We start from the raw sequence: 17,784 nt of genomic DNA, 5'->3' as shown, positions 1-17,784 counted from the left end.
ATATTTGAGATTAAAAATACAAGATTATTTCCGAACAGTAATTTTAAATTCAAATATAAAGGTAAAAATATTTTTCAATTTAATAAAAAATTAATATATTAATATAATATTAATATATATTATTAATTATAATATTATCATATTATGATTTAATGATAATTTTAAATTAGAGTAGAAATATATTGTTATATTTTATATTTATGTAATAAAAATATTTAATATATTACTTTTATTTCTTTATTTTTTTAATCAAAATAAATATTCACATTAATAAATAATATATTATAAATATAAGTAAAAATATTAATTTTATAATAATAATTAATATATTTTTATGGAATTAATAATTTATAGGACTAATAAATATATTTTTATAGAATTTATTAATTCTTAATATATTAATAAGATTATTAATATTTTATTAATAATATATTATATATGATTAATAAATATATTTTTGTGAAATATATTATGAATAGTTTTGGTATTATGTAACTAGTTATCTTTGATTCTCCTGAAATATCAAATAAATTATTTATAAATATTAAAAAATATTTAATCATTAGATTATGATCAATCAAATATAATGATCTCATATTATAATATTCTTGTTTAGATCACCAAACATTATCTTAGTGATTAGTTGGTAGCGTGCATGGCTACGTTAGTGCACGCAGGGCACCCTTGGATTTTTCCATCACTTGAGCCGTAATATCCGCCTAGTGGAGCAACGCAGCCTAACTTAACGGTCCCCTCCCAACGTCCACGGTCATTAGCGAGGAGCTTTATCAGCATTTTTTTTTTTTTTTTTTTGGGTACAACGAGATTTAGCGGCATTTAGTGGACCGTTAACGATGAGATAAACTTATACGCCATCGTCCACTGGATGCTCAGATGCATTTAGTGATCAAGAAAGCTTGGTGACAAGCACGATGCCATCCTCTGAAATCCGAAGTCTTTCGTCTCAAAAGTAGGTATCTAACAACTACCTATTTGAAAAGTCTTCTATATTGCAATAATTGGAGCAGTAGACGAGCATGGATCCTCTATGGTGCATGGGATGCATCACAAAATACTGTACAGTCTTTGTGGATCATCAGAAGATAAATAACCATCAAATAAGAGACTCCATTCATCTCCCGACATACAACCCGCTAGACCCTTGCAGCTCTCTAAATATCAATCAATAATCGGTGGGCATCCACATATCTATTATGATCACCCACCTCACCACCATGCTGGAATCTCCCTCCAAGATGGAGTTGGGCGAAGGACATTAGCTGCATATCTAGTCCCTTCCCATGCGCCTCTCAATTTAGCCAAATAATGGTAATGTCATATGAATGGCATCTCCCGGGCGCCAAGAAAGATGAGATCTGACCTTGGATCACGAATCTTGATCTACCAATGTAGCCTCCCTCAGAAACATTGCCATTGAAGTTGATATTAAGTAACCAAGGGGTGGGGGCTCCAATATGAAGAAGATCCTTTGAGAGCACAAAACTTGCTCGCAAGGAGTCTCAAATTTTCCTATCTCCCTCAACATCTCCGATCGTGACTTAACAAAGGATTTCTAAAGCTTACATTGAGTCTTGGTGAAAAGATGTTTCTGCTCAAATATCCTTCCATTTTAGCTCAGTCAGATGTCATAAGCAATGTAAGCTGCCTCCATGGCCTTTCTTTCTCTAAAGATCTCTTCAGAAACCATTCTTTAAAGAACTCCATAAATGCTTCAATAGAAGTGGTAATCAGTTGAGGCATGCTAAACATCCACTGCCCTAGGGCACTGAAATAACATGTGAGGTACAGTCTCCTCAATCTCTGGGTAATCATCACGAAAAGGGGAGAAGTGGGGAGACTAATTTCCCATCTCACTGAAATTGAATGGCAAGAAATTCGGGGACATATTACCTTCCATAGGAACAAGGCAACTCTGGAAAAACTCTAGGTTTCCACACCCAAGTACTATCCCTAAGCTTTGATGGCATTGGTCAAAAGAGCTTATAGAGATCCCCGATTTTTGCTCTCGATGATGATGTAGGTCCCTTAATGAACCTATGAGGAGTATCAAAGGCAGGGATGACACAAGTCATCACCTTATCAGCCAAACTATCATCTAAGAGTCTAGATATCATGTTGAGGTCCCACGTCTTCTGACTCTCTGTCCAAAGGTCCTTGATAGATAAATCTTTCACCAACTCCACATTGATAGTGGTAGGCATGAGGCATAAAAGAGTGGAGAACAGCCAAGGATCTCTCAGCAGCCTGATAGAAACAAATTGAAGTTTCTAAAAGGGTAAATATACATATTTTTAAATCTTAAAAATTAAATACATGTAGAGGACTATTAATAAGAATAAAGTACAAATAAAAAAAGATATTCATCATCCTCGTGCCAGTTAGAGATGCGTCATTTAAATTTAGGCAATTCATGGGCGCTGCATGCATGGCCAGTGTAGGCACAAACATACTTCATAAATATTAGTAGTACATTATACTAGCAAGTTGCACACATCAAGTTAAATAATGTCGAGGGTTGGTGCGGTGGTTGTTCCGTCTAATTTTACAAAACTCGGTGGCTCTTTTACACATCGCTATAACATGTGACTGGTACATGTGCGTTGGCCTAATGTTCTTTGGTTGGTGGGCACCAATAAACTGACGTTCTTCTTGTTATCCTTAAAAAATTTTATATACATAGTTTCTGTCCTTGATTGACTTAATTCCACTGGGGATTCCATGCGGTTTGCCGGCAGGCACCTGGCTCTCTCCTCCCCTTCTCAGGTTATTTCCGGTGGAGATGAAACGTGGTTAGACACCGACCATCGAAGTAATAAAAGTAAAAGCAGAAAGAAACATGCTAGGTGCACCAAACCTGTCAACCACCACCCACATCTCCGTGAGATATGGAAACCAATGGCGACAGCCAAACGTGTTTGCTATTTAAATAAGAAAATGAAACAAAAAGGAGTAGCGGCTGATTTATATCTATAATGTACGTAAGAAAGATAGACAACAATGCAAGATATCGTAATTTAGAATAATGCTGATTTAAAACAAAGGATAATGGTAAATGCCCACATTTGCTATTGCATTATGTGACAGCAAGAACAGGTCATGTCTGCATCCGGAAACGAAACTTGTTCACGGAGAAATGTCAGATAATTGGTTCTACCTTAGTTGATTAGTTGACATAATTAGTTTATCCGCTTTCAAAGGAATTCAAAGATCAACATGGATATAAACAGCCACAATGCATTCATAATCACAATATCAATTTCCACTAAATTAAAACAGAGAGAAGGTTTTGCGCAAATGAGATTTGAGGATCGCCATCCCACCAACTGCACGCATCCGGACGCCAAGCAGTCAACTCTAAATTTTTTAGCACTGTCTGAATCTGGCCAAACGTCATGGACAGATGCCAAAATAGGCTATCGAAAGAAAGCTTTCATCGAGAAGTAATCAAACAAAATGTAAATCTGAATCACATGTTGCTCCATGCTATTTAATTTTCTTTACGTGTTGCCGAGAAATCACAGGGGGTAAGGCAGCTAAAGAGAGATGAATGCCCGAGTGGTAAGGGATACTGGCCTCAAGACAAGGGATCTCTTACCTCAACCCCAACCAAGACTTCTTTTTGGATCCCCGCGTGCTATCACTTCCATTCAAACCGCCCCAGTAATGAGTACAAAGAGCATAAACTGCAGTTCTTGCAGCTTGACCGGACTAAATAATATGCAAAGTTTCCCAGCTGCTCTGTGCTCTGTCACACTTCTCCATGCAGGATGATTGAAAAGTACAGAATTATATATAATAATAACATTATACAACCTGTGATGGCTACCGCATACCCACTCAAACATATGTACAGAAGGGCGTCTGTATATTTCTAGGGAAGAAAAGAATGAAAGAATGCAGTGTTGCCGTTGTCTAACCATGGCCTTCTGTGTCATATATTTCACTAGTCAATCGCCAACTTTTCACCTCCTGCTTCGCCTCCGGAGTTTCTCTTGGAAATGCAAGGTATGCCTGCCATTGAAGAAGAAATTTTCAGTAACGACTACTATAATGTCTGGTTGCCTCTGGTTTTCAAGTCGATGAAACCAGATAATCAGGAAACTTACTTCGGTATGGATCCTCCGCATTCTTCCAACTGCACCAAAGAACACAAAATGAGGGGAAAATGAGGCATGAAGCACAAACGAGACATGCAATTTTGTATATTCTCAACTTACGAGTAAAAGGATAAAGGAACCAAAAGAAATATGACAACTACAGTTGCTAACAAAAACATTACAAAAATGACAGCAATGGCTAATTGGGCTCCATTGGGGTGGCTAAGTTTTTCTCATTTTTTCATAGCCCATGCATATTACTGCTAAAGGTTATCTTAGCTTCAAAGATAGACGTGAAAGAGATGGAAGGTAGGTGAAGGTAATTTAGAAATCCCATAATCTGCCTGGTTGTAGAATTAGCCAGAACAAGCACTCACTATTGTAAGAAATGCTTAAAGAGACCTCAATCACGGATCCATAACTATAGTTCTGGACTATATCATACAATCAATGATGGTTCTTATTACCAACTACAACACAAAATGCAGCTCATGAATGGTAGTGATCTACACTGTTAGCAGGACTCCAGGAATCTAGAGGTGGCATCGTTGGGACAAAAACAAGGAGAGTTTCAAAAATTGTGCATAAATGATAAACCTCATGCTGAAAAAAAAATTCTTTACTGTTCATGTCTTTATTCGATATTTGAAATCAAAATTTCTGGACATCAACCAAAGATAAGCATGCGCCAAAAGAGTGATTTCTTCAGGTTTTCTTGATATGATGAAGGTGGACAGTGTCCATGAAGGAGTGGCTTGACCTAGTACCAACCCTCCATGGTTTACCAAAACTTTGAAAGTGTCCAGACCAAGAGGTTGGTGGGAAGGCTTGATATAGCAAACTGCTTTATCTGTTTGGCACATGATAAGCCACCATCTGAAAGAAAACCTAATACCTAATGATATATATATAGGCTATAGTCTCCATTTAATAGGCATCAACGAGACATTCTTTTGTGGAAGGACCAATCATTAAAGTTATCAGCCACAACTTTCAGAAAGCAGATCAGTTGCTTTCAGATGATGGATAAATTTAAGTGATATTAAAATCAATAGTAAAAGATTAAGCTCACAAGTAAATTATAAATATAAGGAAAATTGCTGGAAAAACAGTCCTCTGAACATTGATATTGAGGTCAGGAAAATTAACCTAAATGTTAGGCCACTGCACAGCATGAATCAGATAATGCCCTTCTTTCACATTCAAGATGAGTCCCTTTTTTGAAAAACAATGCTTGAATTCAATAGGTGTCCTAAATAGCGCTCTTGATATTTGCTAAACTAACCTACCTCAGGGAAAAGCTGTTACAGTTATTCCAATTCACATCCATCTTTTTGCAGCAGCAGAAACTGATCGATAGAAGAAAATAAGTATGTCTTTCCAAAATGGATAAGATAGATCTATAAGACTAAAATGGAAATACTCATGGTAAACAGCCAAAGATAAAAACAAAAGTTTTTATTATTCTTGCAGAAATTCACACCTACTAACTAAAATATCTGAAGGAACTTACAGGAGCCTGTTTTTTATGTTTCAGCCTGCCTTCACCAGAACATGAATGTGCTGAACTACCGACAGCACGAGATATGCGTACAAGGAACTCCCTTATATAATTGTAAATGCTGTACACCAAAGGCCAATTATAAAGAACAGCAATGAATGTCATCTTGTAATCAAATATGCATTATATTGGAAAATGAACTACAGTAAATGTTGCAATCCCTAAAATTTACAGTAAGTAATGCCGAAATGCATTAACAAAGGAAATTACCCAAAATCAATCAAAAAAATGTTTATTACTTAGAGAAGAGAATTGGAACTTTCAGGTAGTTTTCACTGTAATTACCCTGAAGAAGTGAGGAATACAAGTTTAATGACACATAGGCTTCTTTGTTGTTTGGACCAGGGTGGTACCCGAGAATTTTTCCGAAGAAATGGAGGTGGTGAATGGGATTATCAGGGAAGGATGTACCTGATGGTGCTCTGAATTAGCTAACTCATGGTTGTATTTATTAAGTTTCTTATTTGATTGTAGTTTGCAGGTTCTGGTTATCTTTCCCATCTTTCATTGTTTATTTCAACTTCCCAATTAAATAGATTGGTTCGTATTTTTTAAATCTTTCCCAAAAACATGCAAAGCCCAATAAGCACATATATGCAGGAATGCAAATGCATTAAGCTTTTCCCTCAAGAAGCAAAAAAAAAAAAAAAAGAAAAATTCTTTTGAAGCAATTAAGGATAAAATTAACATATATAAAAACACCACTATAAACATTAATCAAATATGGATAAATTCAAATGTTACTATACAAATAGACATTCACGTGAACATACCCATTTGTTGAAGATCTCTGTTCAATCTTGAACAGAAAGCCTCATCTCATTTATACAAATATTATGCTCAGATCGCAAATTAAGATTAAGATACTTATCATAACTACTTTTTTAAAAAATATTTTTTGAAAAGCCTGTGGGATTGCATACCTCAGGCGGTGTCTATTGCAGGTCGCGCAGAAGGCAACAAAGCCATAAAGAATGCTTCGAAGTGCTCGAAAAATCTGAAGGACAAAAGTAATAAGTATTTCTGATGTATCAAACATGGATGGTCATAGGCATATCAGTACCACAAGTCCTCTAACCTGAGAAAAAAGGTCATTCCAAAGGGATCGCCACATAGAAGCTTCATAAGCATCCACAGTAGCTTCAGATGCAGATGCTAATTGAAATATGGAACTAATAGATGACCAACTTTCTCTGATGAGATGGTAAATGTTAATGAAAAGCGTCGCTACAGAACTTGCTATTGCAAGAACCAAGCGGAAAGGAGCTGTCAAAGTTCCCCAAAGGACCCAAATTACTGGGTATATAACATAAGTTGCTGCAACAAAAGACCCCAACATTCCACAATATATGAGATTTAATGAAAAAGCTCTAAGAGGAAATAATTAAATCTTATCAAAGAAGATGTAAGATAGCTAGATTCATACCAACAGTCCATGCAGTACTGAAGACAAGCCAGAAAGGCCAAACTATAATCTGCAGAATCTCCACAATGATGCTGCATGATGATCCCACTACAATCCAAGTTATAGAACCTAGCCACTCAACTGTGGCAAGACATATATTCCAGATAGGAAGAATTATTTCCGCAAGCTCCATAATGGGACCAGCAATTGGCCTAGTCAAAATTGAAAGTAGAGACTTAGTGGCACGCATGACCATAAGGAACCATGATACAGCTTTCTCAAAGTTATGAAGAAAAAGCATGGTTCCCAAATACTTAATTCTTGAAACCATTTCCCAAGTTTCTATCCAGTCAAAAAAGGGCCCAAACAAGCGTGATGCAGTTGCCTTTAATACTGGAACATTCTTATACAAGTCATAAAATCCTATAAGGACAGTGACAATGGAAATCAGGACATATAAGGCTCTTGCCAGAGGGCACATCCATGGACGATAAATTTGGCAAAATACTGGGTATGACTGAAGGAAAATGACCCAGGAAGGAAGACCATATTCTAACAATGTGAGCAGCCTCAAGTCAGACATAATTATTTTCTTCAGCTTAAATGGGAGATCATGATCATTAAATCTGAACAAAATGAGAACATCTCTGTAAGTGGTAGCCTCAAAAGATGAACCTGTGCACTCACTGTCACTGCTAGGGGAAGATGAGGATCGTGAAATTCTTGGTGAGCTCATAGTTTCACTGTATTCTCCCTCAGAAACTTCATCAAACTCCCTTCCCATTTTTGATTTCATTATCTTTCTTCTCTTGCAAGGCCCATAAGCTGGAGGTGGTGTATAAATTGAGCTTACAGTATCTTCAATTTCCTCGGAAGAATGAACAGAGTCAGAATTATCAAAAAAATGTTTGTCCACATCATCTTCCTCATCACTCACATTCCCACTAGCCCCAACAGGGTTTGAAATATCTTCCTGAGCATCATAAAATACATCTCCTGTAAAGGTAATTCTATTGTTAGTGATAGAAAAAAATGATAAGATATATAAGGTAATTGAGTTCTATATACCTCTAGTAGAGACACCGTCAAGATGCTCTTGCAAGAGAGAACGCTCATGGTAGGTCCCAGAAAACCATGAAGAAATGCAGCTTGATGCTTGTTCAATGCTATCAAATTCCCATCTTTTCATTAACTTAACCTCCAATGCCATTGATGTATCAGTCTGTAAGTAATATGACAGTTAAAAAGTTGACTGTCTATTAGAATTCAATATGACTACCATTGGATTCGCAGATAAGGTAACTGGTAAATTGAACCCAAAGATGTGGTGATACCTGAAGTTCATTTACATAGTTTATACCACGGACATGAGCCCATTCTACTTCGAAAACAATAAAACCATACAAGGTGTGATGCAACTCCTTATTCAGCAGAAAAGAATCTTTTAGTTTCTTTACCGGAATCAATGCCTTCTTCTGATACAATGCAGCATCAATCACAGAGAACCATCTATATAGTGTCTTTTGCTTAATGGGATTGGACATAGAGCTATTTGTGAAATCTAGCCCTTTCCCGATATCCCTTCTCTCTTTCCTAGCTCTAGTATTTGCAAAAGGAGACAACCTAGACTGAAACAAGAGAAACAAAGGTTCAGTAATCTATAATGCCACTTTAAAAATCAAAGCACAGAAAAAAGGTGGTTTTCAGCATAACCTTGGTAACCATCAATTGCCATAGGCGAGCAGGTCGTGTGTCCTGGCCAATCAACCATGGCCGGTTGTCAACTAGGATAAAGATCTTATTACTTTTAGTGGCCAGAAAAAGAGTCAGACGTGAAAGATAAGACTGTAAATCCCTGCAAAATACAGCAAAACGCAGTCAGTAAATCTCTCCAACCCCCACCTTCATGATGCCATGAGCTTATGCTTATAATTAAAAACCTGCTAGTTCAAGGCCTCTTGGACCCACTTAACAGAAATATCTGGTGGAGCACATGGGTCTAAAACTGCTAAACAACCCCCTTATGCATAAATAGGCTTTTAGTCTAATCAGGAAAAGGCCCCTGCAAATATCAACACATGGAAGTCAAGCACTCCTTATGGGACAGGGAGACCATCGCAAATCAGCTTTTCCTTAACATGTTATAATATCCTTGTAATCAAAGAGACAGACGGGGTATCCATGTGGGCGAAGCTTGGTTCAAGTATAGATTCAATGTGAGAGTTGGAGACCACGACTAAGACAACATCATATTGTTTATATCAAAGACAAGGTGAAGCCCTAATCTCTAATTTATCATGCTTACTTGGCTAGAAAACTGCAGACGTGCTCTAATTTCTGACAAATGTCATTCGAAATATAAAAAACACTGGAAAAACATCAAGGAAATAACTACAGAATAGCAATAGACGATCCAATAGTCTCACAATTTTGAGTAGATCAAGCTTTGTTACTGCAAATAAAAGTGGTGCTTGTCAGATCTAGAGATGGTAAATCGCAAAAATGCTAAGATCACGATTCTCGAGGTCAGTAAGATTATGAGAAACAAGTCAATAATGCAAATCTTTATGAACAAGATTAGATACATCACTCTTCAATAGCAAGTGAACAACGCCGATATTATACCTTAAAAACCTATTCAAAAAATAAGTGCATCATCCGTTTAGAATTGTAGCAGAAACAATATCTGTGATGAAAGTGAAAATATATTACTCTACCCTTAGGCTCTGATTCCACGAGAAGCAACTAGGCGGAAGAACAGTAGACGTGCCATATCTTCTGCTTGTCTCCCGTGAGTTACAATTATATAGATCTCGTAAAGGAAAAATCTTGCTGGCATTACAAGCTAATTTTAAAGATTTACTGGATAACGATTGATGATTCATTGCAAGAATACAAGCAAAATCAGATCGAAAACAGGGGAGTGCATGGAATAGTCCGATAAACAACAAACGGAGACAATCATAATCTCCCTTTGAAACTAGAAATTATCGTACCCTCAGCAGAAGATAAATTCTACTTACCCAATCTGCAAACTTGTGAGTGGAAAAAAATGGCGGTCCTCGGCGGTTCCCATCTCGACCGATCTGTAACCAAGACTCCCAGAAACACAAAAAATGCAAAGCCTTAATAAAGAGGGAGGAGACTTTAATTCAAATCCATAGTCTAAACAAGAGCAAGTATTGGAAAGAGATCTAAAACCTGGAGCCGTGTCAAAGGAATTCCATGGTCGACAACCTGGGGGGAAGAGAAGGAGACCGACTAGAAATCCAATTCCTCCGGAATTCATAACATAACAACGAGCACACCGAGGAGACGAAGGAAAGCAATAAAAACGGGTAGGAGAGAGCGATCGGAAAAGGAGACAATTAATTAATCCTTCTTTCTCTTTCTCTCTCCGTATTACTCCCCCTTAACTGATCACAATAAATAGCATTACTTCGCTTGCAAGGCGTGTCGCGGCGATGCCTCTCGTCCTCCACACGTCCCCAGGGGACGCCGTCACGCTGTCCATCCGCCAGACTCCGCGCGGCGCCGCACCCCTCTCCTCATTCTCGGGCCCCACGTGATCCGCGCCTCCGCCGCGGCCACTGCCGGCGGCGCTATAGCTCCGGTCGTAGGTGCTCGCCGGCCGTCGGGCGACACGCGCGGGAACGAAAGCGGCGGGGGAGCAAGCGGACACGCCGGACTCGCCGAACAGCGGAGATCATTTCATCCACGCGACGACGAAACAAACGCCGGTGGATAAATAGGAAATAAAAGAACTCCATTTGGAGAGAAATTAGAGAGGTTGGTGGACGGAGTCGTCTCTCTCTGACACGAAGACGCAACCTGACGTCAAATCGTTTCTTTTATTTAAAAGAGCAAACAGCTTTTTTTCTCTCATCCACACTCGCCACGTAAGACTTTTCCGAATAAACTCCAGATTTGGTTGATGGAAATGGCTTTTGATGTTATAAGTACTGTAGGGACGGTTGTCCTTATCTTCGACGCCTTTAGGAAACGGCGGAGCCGGGTTTCGGGGGGGAAGGCCCTACGTCCTAACAGAATAACGTGGATTATTCTGAAGCTTGGCTCCAAGCCATTACAAAATGGTCTGTATGAATGTGCCGAGATATAGGCATGCAAATATATCCAAGATCCCGAGTGGATGAAGGGCCCGGCAAATGTGCTGCAGCCTTTTAGGTTCATGCTCAAATTATTATGGGCACTTTAAAAAAGAGAGAGCAAGAGGGAATTTTATGTTGGGGCCGAATCAGTGGGGATCCTGGAGCGCCCTATTTAACCGATCTATTTTGTTTTTCTTTTCACCCCACCAAAGCCTACTAAACGAGCTCTGAGAACATTTACTGCCTTCACCGGTTTTTGCTTTTATTAAAAAAAGGTGGTTGACTTTAATGATACATTAATAATAATAATAATAATAAGTTTTTGTAAATTAAAATAAATTATTTATCAGTTATTTATATTAGTAATATGTAAGTGTGGAAATGCGTACGCTGTTGAGTGGAAAGAGGCCTCATATTTCTAGATTCGGGAGCAAACCATGCACCGAAGATCTATACTGTATTGTGAAGCTCGAAAGAAGCCAGGCAAATCCGAGTTTCTATTTCGCGGCAGATCTGCAATTGAAATACAGATTCCTCCCTATCATTTTTTCTTTCTTGGTAGAAAATTTCTCCCTATCTAGTTGGAGGTTTCTACAACACAGCACAGCCATCAAGTCAATTGCTTGACTCGCTCTGCTTGCAACTTTATCAGTCTGTGGGAATGAATTTAATAAAGCTCTTAGTTTGTGCGGATCGTTGCCTTTTTTTTTTTTTTGGTTCTCTGCTTTCCATCCTTGGGTGAGGAGTGGGCTTTATTTTTGTTTTCCATGCTTGACTAAGATATGGGCTTCTATCTTTCAAGTCAACCCATCCAGAAACATTCAAGGTAAGCGGGTTTGTGTGAAGGATTATCCTATAGGTGTATTAACCAAGACCTAAATGAATCATGAATAAGTCTTTGGCGCTCCAGCTGATGGTCCATGAGGGACTGGATAAACTTTTAAAGTCTAGTGTCACATTCTTACCATATTAATAATCATGCATTGAATCATAGATTAGGTAAGATATGAAAATTTTCATTCAATTAACAATTAAGAGAAATAATTAAAGAATATACCCTGAAAAAAAAAAAAACTAATACAGATATATGGATTGAGGATTGCAAGTGTGCTAGATCAATAAAGGTAGAATAAATAGATAAGGTAGATCAAGGGAAGTTGATTTGATGCCCTGTTGGAAGAATTTAAATTTCTAATAGGATGCGAATGTTGCAAAGAAAGAATGTGATAAGGGCGAAATAATGACTCATAGGTAAAAGGAACAACTAATAACATTGATTAAATTGAAGAATTTGGTTTAATATCATTAGTCTCCATATTATTTCTCTAAAAAAATAAATAGAAGAATAATTGAGGACATGTTGGTAATTCTCCAAGGTAGAATGAGATCATTATACAAAGATCTGGATGAATTGATAAGGTTTCTGGATGAAGAATCTTCTTAATGCTCTGTCGATATCCTCCAACGTGGAATGGAACATTGCATTAGAGAACCTTGGACCAGATTTAGGGATATAGGATCTTTTTGCAACTCACCATGATTATAACAGCCAACTAGAAGCCATGTCTACTGTCGGGATTGTCATGTATCCATGTGTGTAGAATGTCCTTCGAAATGAAATCTCTTTCCCCTTTTATTATATAAATTGGTAGTTATTTCCAGCAATAACTACTTTTTTTTTTTTTTGTTAGTGGTTTCTTGTCCTGATGACTCTCTTCTTGGTCACTATGGATGGTTGGCTCCAAAAATTACATTCTTTTATCTTGGTAGCTTGTTAATTCCAGCAATTAACTATCCAAATACAGTCTTGTAAAAGTGAAAGTGGCTCAACATGGCTCTTTCCTCTGCCACACATAAATGATGAATTAGATCTTGATTGATCTTATACTTTTGACCATTTACTGCATTTGGGCAATGTAAACAAAGCATGGCATATTTAATTCTTTTAGTGTAAACAAGGACAAAAGATAAAAAGCATGGTGCATTTAAAATCTATCACAAATTTGATTTTGTTAACGCCAACATTCTTTATGCCGCTATTTGCCCTCGACGCTGTTTAAAATGCTACTTTCTAAATCCAAACCATTTTCAGCTTAAAAGAATAACAGTTTAGTTTGAGAACAATGACATTGATAGATAACTAAAGCTGTTACATCACTCTCTCAATGTTCATTTACCGTTATTATAATAGCTTTTGCGAAAGCATCAAGTCTACTGGCAGGAAACAGAGCCGAGAAATTAATGGCTGTTGCCTGAGTATTCATTCCAGGAGGACCAAATCCTCGAGAGGCTGCAATAAAAAAATTAGAATCGGCATGGGTTGAAATCGAAATCTCAGAATAATCAAATTTTTTAAATATTTAATTTGTGACCGAAGTTAAAATTAAAATTAAAATTAAATTTTTTAAAAAAAAATAAAGATTGAATTTTAGATAGATTGGATCATTTTCATTCTATTCCAAAATCGAAATAAGAATAAAATTTCTTCTAACCAAATGATTAGAATAAAAATCATCCATTTTCATTCCATTTCTACCGAATCTCCTCCCAACTAAATAACTTCGAAGGATATTATTTTCTACACTAGAGTCTAAAATATATGCATATATGTGTAAGATTATGATAACAGTAAAAAGAAAAAAAAAATATTTACTCTCCAACATGTGATTCAGGATATGGTTTCAAGATATCATGATCTCCGGGGCGAAACTGTATTTTATTTTACATAAATATATTTTGAAAAAATAAAAGATGGAGCATGTATTAAATTGATTTAACATTAAATATGCGATTCAAAAAATATTATTTTATTTCTCTAAAAAATAATCGAGATATTTGCATCCTTTTCAATAGCATAAAAAAAAAGGCCACGAGTCCAGCAGCATAAATAAAAGTCCTCTTTGAAATTGCCCTTTTCTGTGGTCTCCTGTAGTCCTACACCCGCCTCTCCTTTTCAAACTGCACCTAAAACTTGTGAGTGTGCAAACTAAAAATGACTCCTTTTAGCTATGTCGACATGATTTGACCCTGAATTTAAGTCAGCTCAAAAAACAGCATCAACTTGAATGCGTCACTCAATACCAGACAGAAATAATAAGCTTAAAAGGGGTGCTTTCAGTGTCTCCTTTGGACAAAGCTCATTTCACATTAATGACTCGTATTCTACTGGTTTTGGCCAATTTTACATTTGATGTGCAAAACAGAACCCTTTTAACTTAGTTCTAGAATCATCGCTTATGCTCATGATAGCCTCCAATTCAATATAAGATTAAGAACGAGGAAAATTGGTGGTATCGTGATGATAACAACTGATTAAAAATGAACAGAAAACTTGAATATATGTAGGTAATATCTTGCAGCTAATGTCTGGGAAGAGTAAAGCATTTTCTAGGGTTCCTTTTAACCGAGCTTCTTTTTTCTTTTTCTTTTTCTTTTTTTTTTTTTTATAATGAGCAAACCTGCACTGAAAACCTGTAAGAAGTATTACTGAATTTTGAAGCAGGAAAAAATCCAGGCAAATTCGAGCTGATCTGCAATTGAAATACAGATTCCTTCCTATCCGATAGGAGGTTTCTACAACACAACACAGCCATCAAGTCAATTGCTTGACTCGCTCTTTTTGCAACTTTATCAGCTTTGAAATAATACCTGTGGGAGTGGATTTAATAAAGCTCTTAGTTTGCGCGGATCGTTGCTTCTCTTTTTTTTTTTTTTTTTTTTTTGCTTTTTGCTTTCCGTCCTTGGGTAAGGAATGGGCGTTATTTTTGCTTTCCATCCTGGAGTAAAAAATGGGCTTTTGTATTTCAAGTCAACCCATCCAGCAACAAACAGTCAAGGTAAGCGGGTTTGCGTGAAGGATTATCCTATAGGCGTGTGGCCAAGACCCTAAGCGAATCATAACCAAGTCTTTGGCACCATGGCGCTCCAACTGATGGTTAATAAGGGATTGGATAAACTTTTAAAATCTAGTGTTACATTCCTACCATTTTAATAACCATGCATTGCATCATAATTAGTTAAGACCTGAGTTAAGTGATGAGGAAATTTCATTCCATTAACAATTAAGAGTGTTGCGGCCAATCCCCTCATCGCCTGATCGCCGGAAACGAGCACTTGCAAGAGAAGTCCACACTGATCGGAGATACCTCCGGCGGGGACTCTCCGACGGTCAAGTCAGAGAGGAGACTAGACAACAGTAGAAAAGAATCAGGGGCTCAACGGGAGAGAGAGAGAGAGTCCAGGGGCTTCGAAAGAACCTCCCAACACTGTTGCCCTCCCCGTCTTTATAGTAGAGTGCGGCGTGGTTCCGTCATTAATGGCGCAGACAACCGGAGGAGTTGTCAAATCACCGGAGGCTGTCAGAGTCGCCGCAGCCTGACAAATCGCCGTGGGCTGTCAAATCACTGGGGCTGACCTATGTCCTAGGCAGGACGATGTCCCCAGGGCAGCCACATCGCATGTCCTTGTCAGGATAGCAGACCATAACAGTCGTACGGCATCTGGGGGAGCTAACCGACCATACGTTGGTATTCGACTGCGGGGCGTCGGGTGAAGACCCGGAACACCGTCGGTTAGTCTGGCGCATTGCTGGAGTCGGACGTCAGCTGCCACCCCCGACAGTGAGTCGGTGATTTGGACTCCACCGCTCGACTGGTCGGAGACAGAAGGGGCCTGCCCGACCGACACACCTTCGATCGGATAATGTCGGCAGCTACTGTCGGCAATCGTCAGTCGGCGCGGTCGATAGAGTCGAACGTTGGTCGGATAGATTCGAGGGTGAGTCGACATAAAAGGGATCGGTTGGTATACCCCAACAGTTGCCCCCCCCACTCCTGAGTCGGATGTCGTGCTGGCCAGCGTCTCCGCGTGGGCGACGGCTTCGGGCAAAAGGAGTGGATACCCATCACATCATGCTCCGACTCTGACGACCGTACCAATGAACGGTCCAGCGTCAGACGTCTCATTGGTGTCAGACGTTTTATTGGTGTCAGGCGTCCCATCGGGAACAGAAACCGCCATTTCCACCGTCTCCTTGGGAACGCAAACCGCCGTCGGTCAGTGAATCCTGAGACGCGATTTTTTTGCCATGTGGCAGGGGGCCATTGGGCCAAACCTGTTCAGGCGGATGGAGGCGACGTGGTCTGATCTGGGGCAGGTGCGTCGAATCGTCGAACGGGGGAAGGCCCAAATGCCGTCACGCGTCACGATCCGGGAGACCCTCGCAGGGCGTGCTCTCATCCCGACCGTTGAGGGGCACTATATATATAGGATCACCTGCATCCAAAACTCTATTTTTCGTAGCCCTGTTGCCGAGACTCTGGTCGAGTGGTCCCCCTTGTCTCAGATAGTTGTCCCCGCCTTCCTCCTTGAAAAGTTTTCTCGAAGCCTTTGTCTCTGTCTCCCCATTTTTTCTTCGCTTCCTTGAAATTTTCTTCCTTATCCTTCTTCTTTGGGACCAGCATCATGGCTAGAACCTCTCCTCGAGGAAGTCCGTCGGGAAATCCGACCGACGATTCTCGATCGACCTCGAAGGTGGAGGTTTCTTCACTTTCGGGGTCGAACGTCGATCGGCTCCGGGAGCAGTACAGCATCCCGGAGCAGTTTCGGCTGTTCGCCCCTGGGGCCAACGATCGGGTTAACAACCCGCCCCCAGGCCAGGTGGCTTTCTATGTTGAGGACCTCCGGGCCGATTTTTATTTTTCAGTTTCGGAGTTTATTCGGAACATCTTGAACTATTACGGACTTTGTCCGACGCAACTGACGCCGAACTCAGTCTGGCTGATAGTCAGTTTTGCCTTGTTGTGTCGGCTTTTGCCGACCAATCCTCGTATCTCCCTCTTCCGAGCATTCTTTGTTCTCCGACCCCACCCTAAAGCCCGAGGGTGGTGATTTTTCAACCCTCGAAAGGGTCTTTCCTTCATCACTGGTCTTCCATCGTCAATTCATGGGTGGAAGAATCAATTTTTCTTTATTTCCTCTTCACTTCCCTGGGGGTTTCCTTCTCGCTGGGGCGACCCCCTGACTCGGCCGAACGAGAATAGCCGAGTGGAGGCAGATGATTGGGAGGATTTTCTCCAACTCAAAGATATGTCGGTTTCGAAGCAGAGAGAGCTTGTTACCGAACAAGCTCTTTATGATGCCGGCTTGAGCTTGGTCCCTCGCCTAGGTACAGTTCAGCCTGTTGACTGTTTCTTAGCTTTTCGTCTATCTCCAAATTTGCACTAACTTTTTTGTTGAAATTGCAGGCACGCCACCGAGAATGAGGCTGACTGACGTCGAGATTCGGCAACACACGGTAAGGAAGAGGCCGGCGCTTGGGGCCAGATCCTTGCGGCCGCTCAAGAGGCCCCAGACGTCATCTCTGGCTGCGGCTGTGCAGCCGGAGCCAGTTATCGCATTGTCGGTGCCGGAGGTGCCATCCGAGGTGCATCCCGAGGAGAGGACAGCGGATGGTGCGGTCGAGGAAGCGTCGACCGTTTCGCCGACGGAGGAGGTTCGGGTCGAAGCTCAGGAGCCCGAACGACCTTCGACCGCTCATGTTGCGGCTTCGAGAGGAGCTCAATCGAGTTTGAGCTTTCCGTCATTCTCCGA

At 39.7% G+C, this 17,784-nt stretch overlaps 1 protein-coding gene across 5 annotated transcripts; it reads right to left on the bottom strand.

The window, feature by feature from the left end:
* Positions 1-3,789: 3,789 nt before the first annotated feature.
* Positions 3,790-10,839, bottom strand: LOC105039090 (uncharacterized). 5 transcript variants are annotated; one of them, XR_003799878.2, is made up of 12 exons: positions 10,286-10,838; positions 10,108-10,170; positions 8,798-8,939; positions 8,419-8,712; positions 8,153-8,306; positions 7,106-8,080; positions 6,758-6,996; positions 6,603-6,676; positions 5,632-5,740; positions 5,408-5,467; positions 4,128-4,156; positions 3,790-4,032 (listed from the first exon to the last, which is right to left on the bottom strand). XR_003799878.2 is itself a non-coding variant. In XM_019848476.3 (11 exons), the coding sequence occupies exons 2-11, from the start codon at positions 10,158-10,160 to the stop codon at positions 3,984-3,986; spliced, it is 2,118 nt and encodes a 705-aa protein (XP_019704035.1). In that variant the 5' UTR covers positions 10,161-10,182; positions 10,286-10,838; the 3' UTR covers positions 3,790-3,983. The 5 variants fall into 5 exon arrangements, 4 of the variants coding, with proteins under 4 accessions (XP_019704035.1, XP_010913390.1, XP_073100432.1 ...); XM_019848476.3 differs by lacking the exon at positions 5,408-5,467 and having other exon boundaries at positions 10,108-10,182; XM_010915088.4 differs by lacking the exon at positions 5,408-5,467.
* Positions 10,840-17,784: the final 6,945 nt, after the last annotated feature.

The sequence above is a fragment of the Elaeis guineensis genome, chromosome 1 (assembly GCF_000442705.2).
Source record: "Elaeis guineensis isolate ETL-2024a chromosome 1, EG11, whole genome shotgun sequence".
NCBI lineage: Eukaryota > Viridiplantae > Streptophyta > Magnoliopsida > Arecales > Arecaceae > Elaeis > Elaeis guineensis.
Note: the sequence above shows the minus strand (reverse complement) of the source record. Positions and strands in the feature narration are given on the sequence as shown.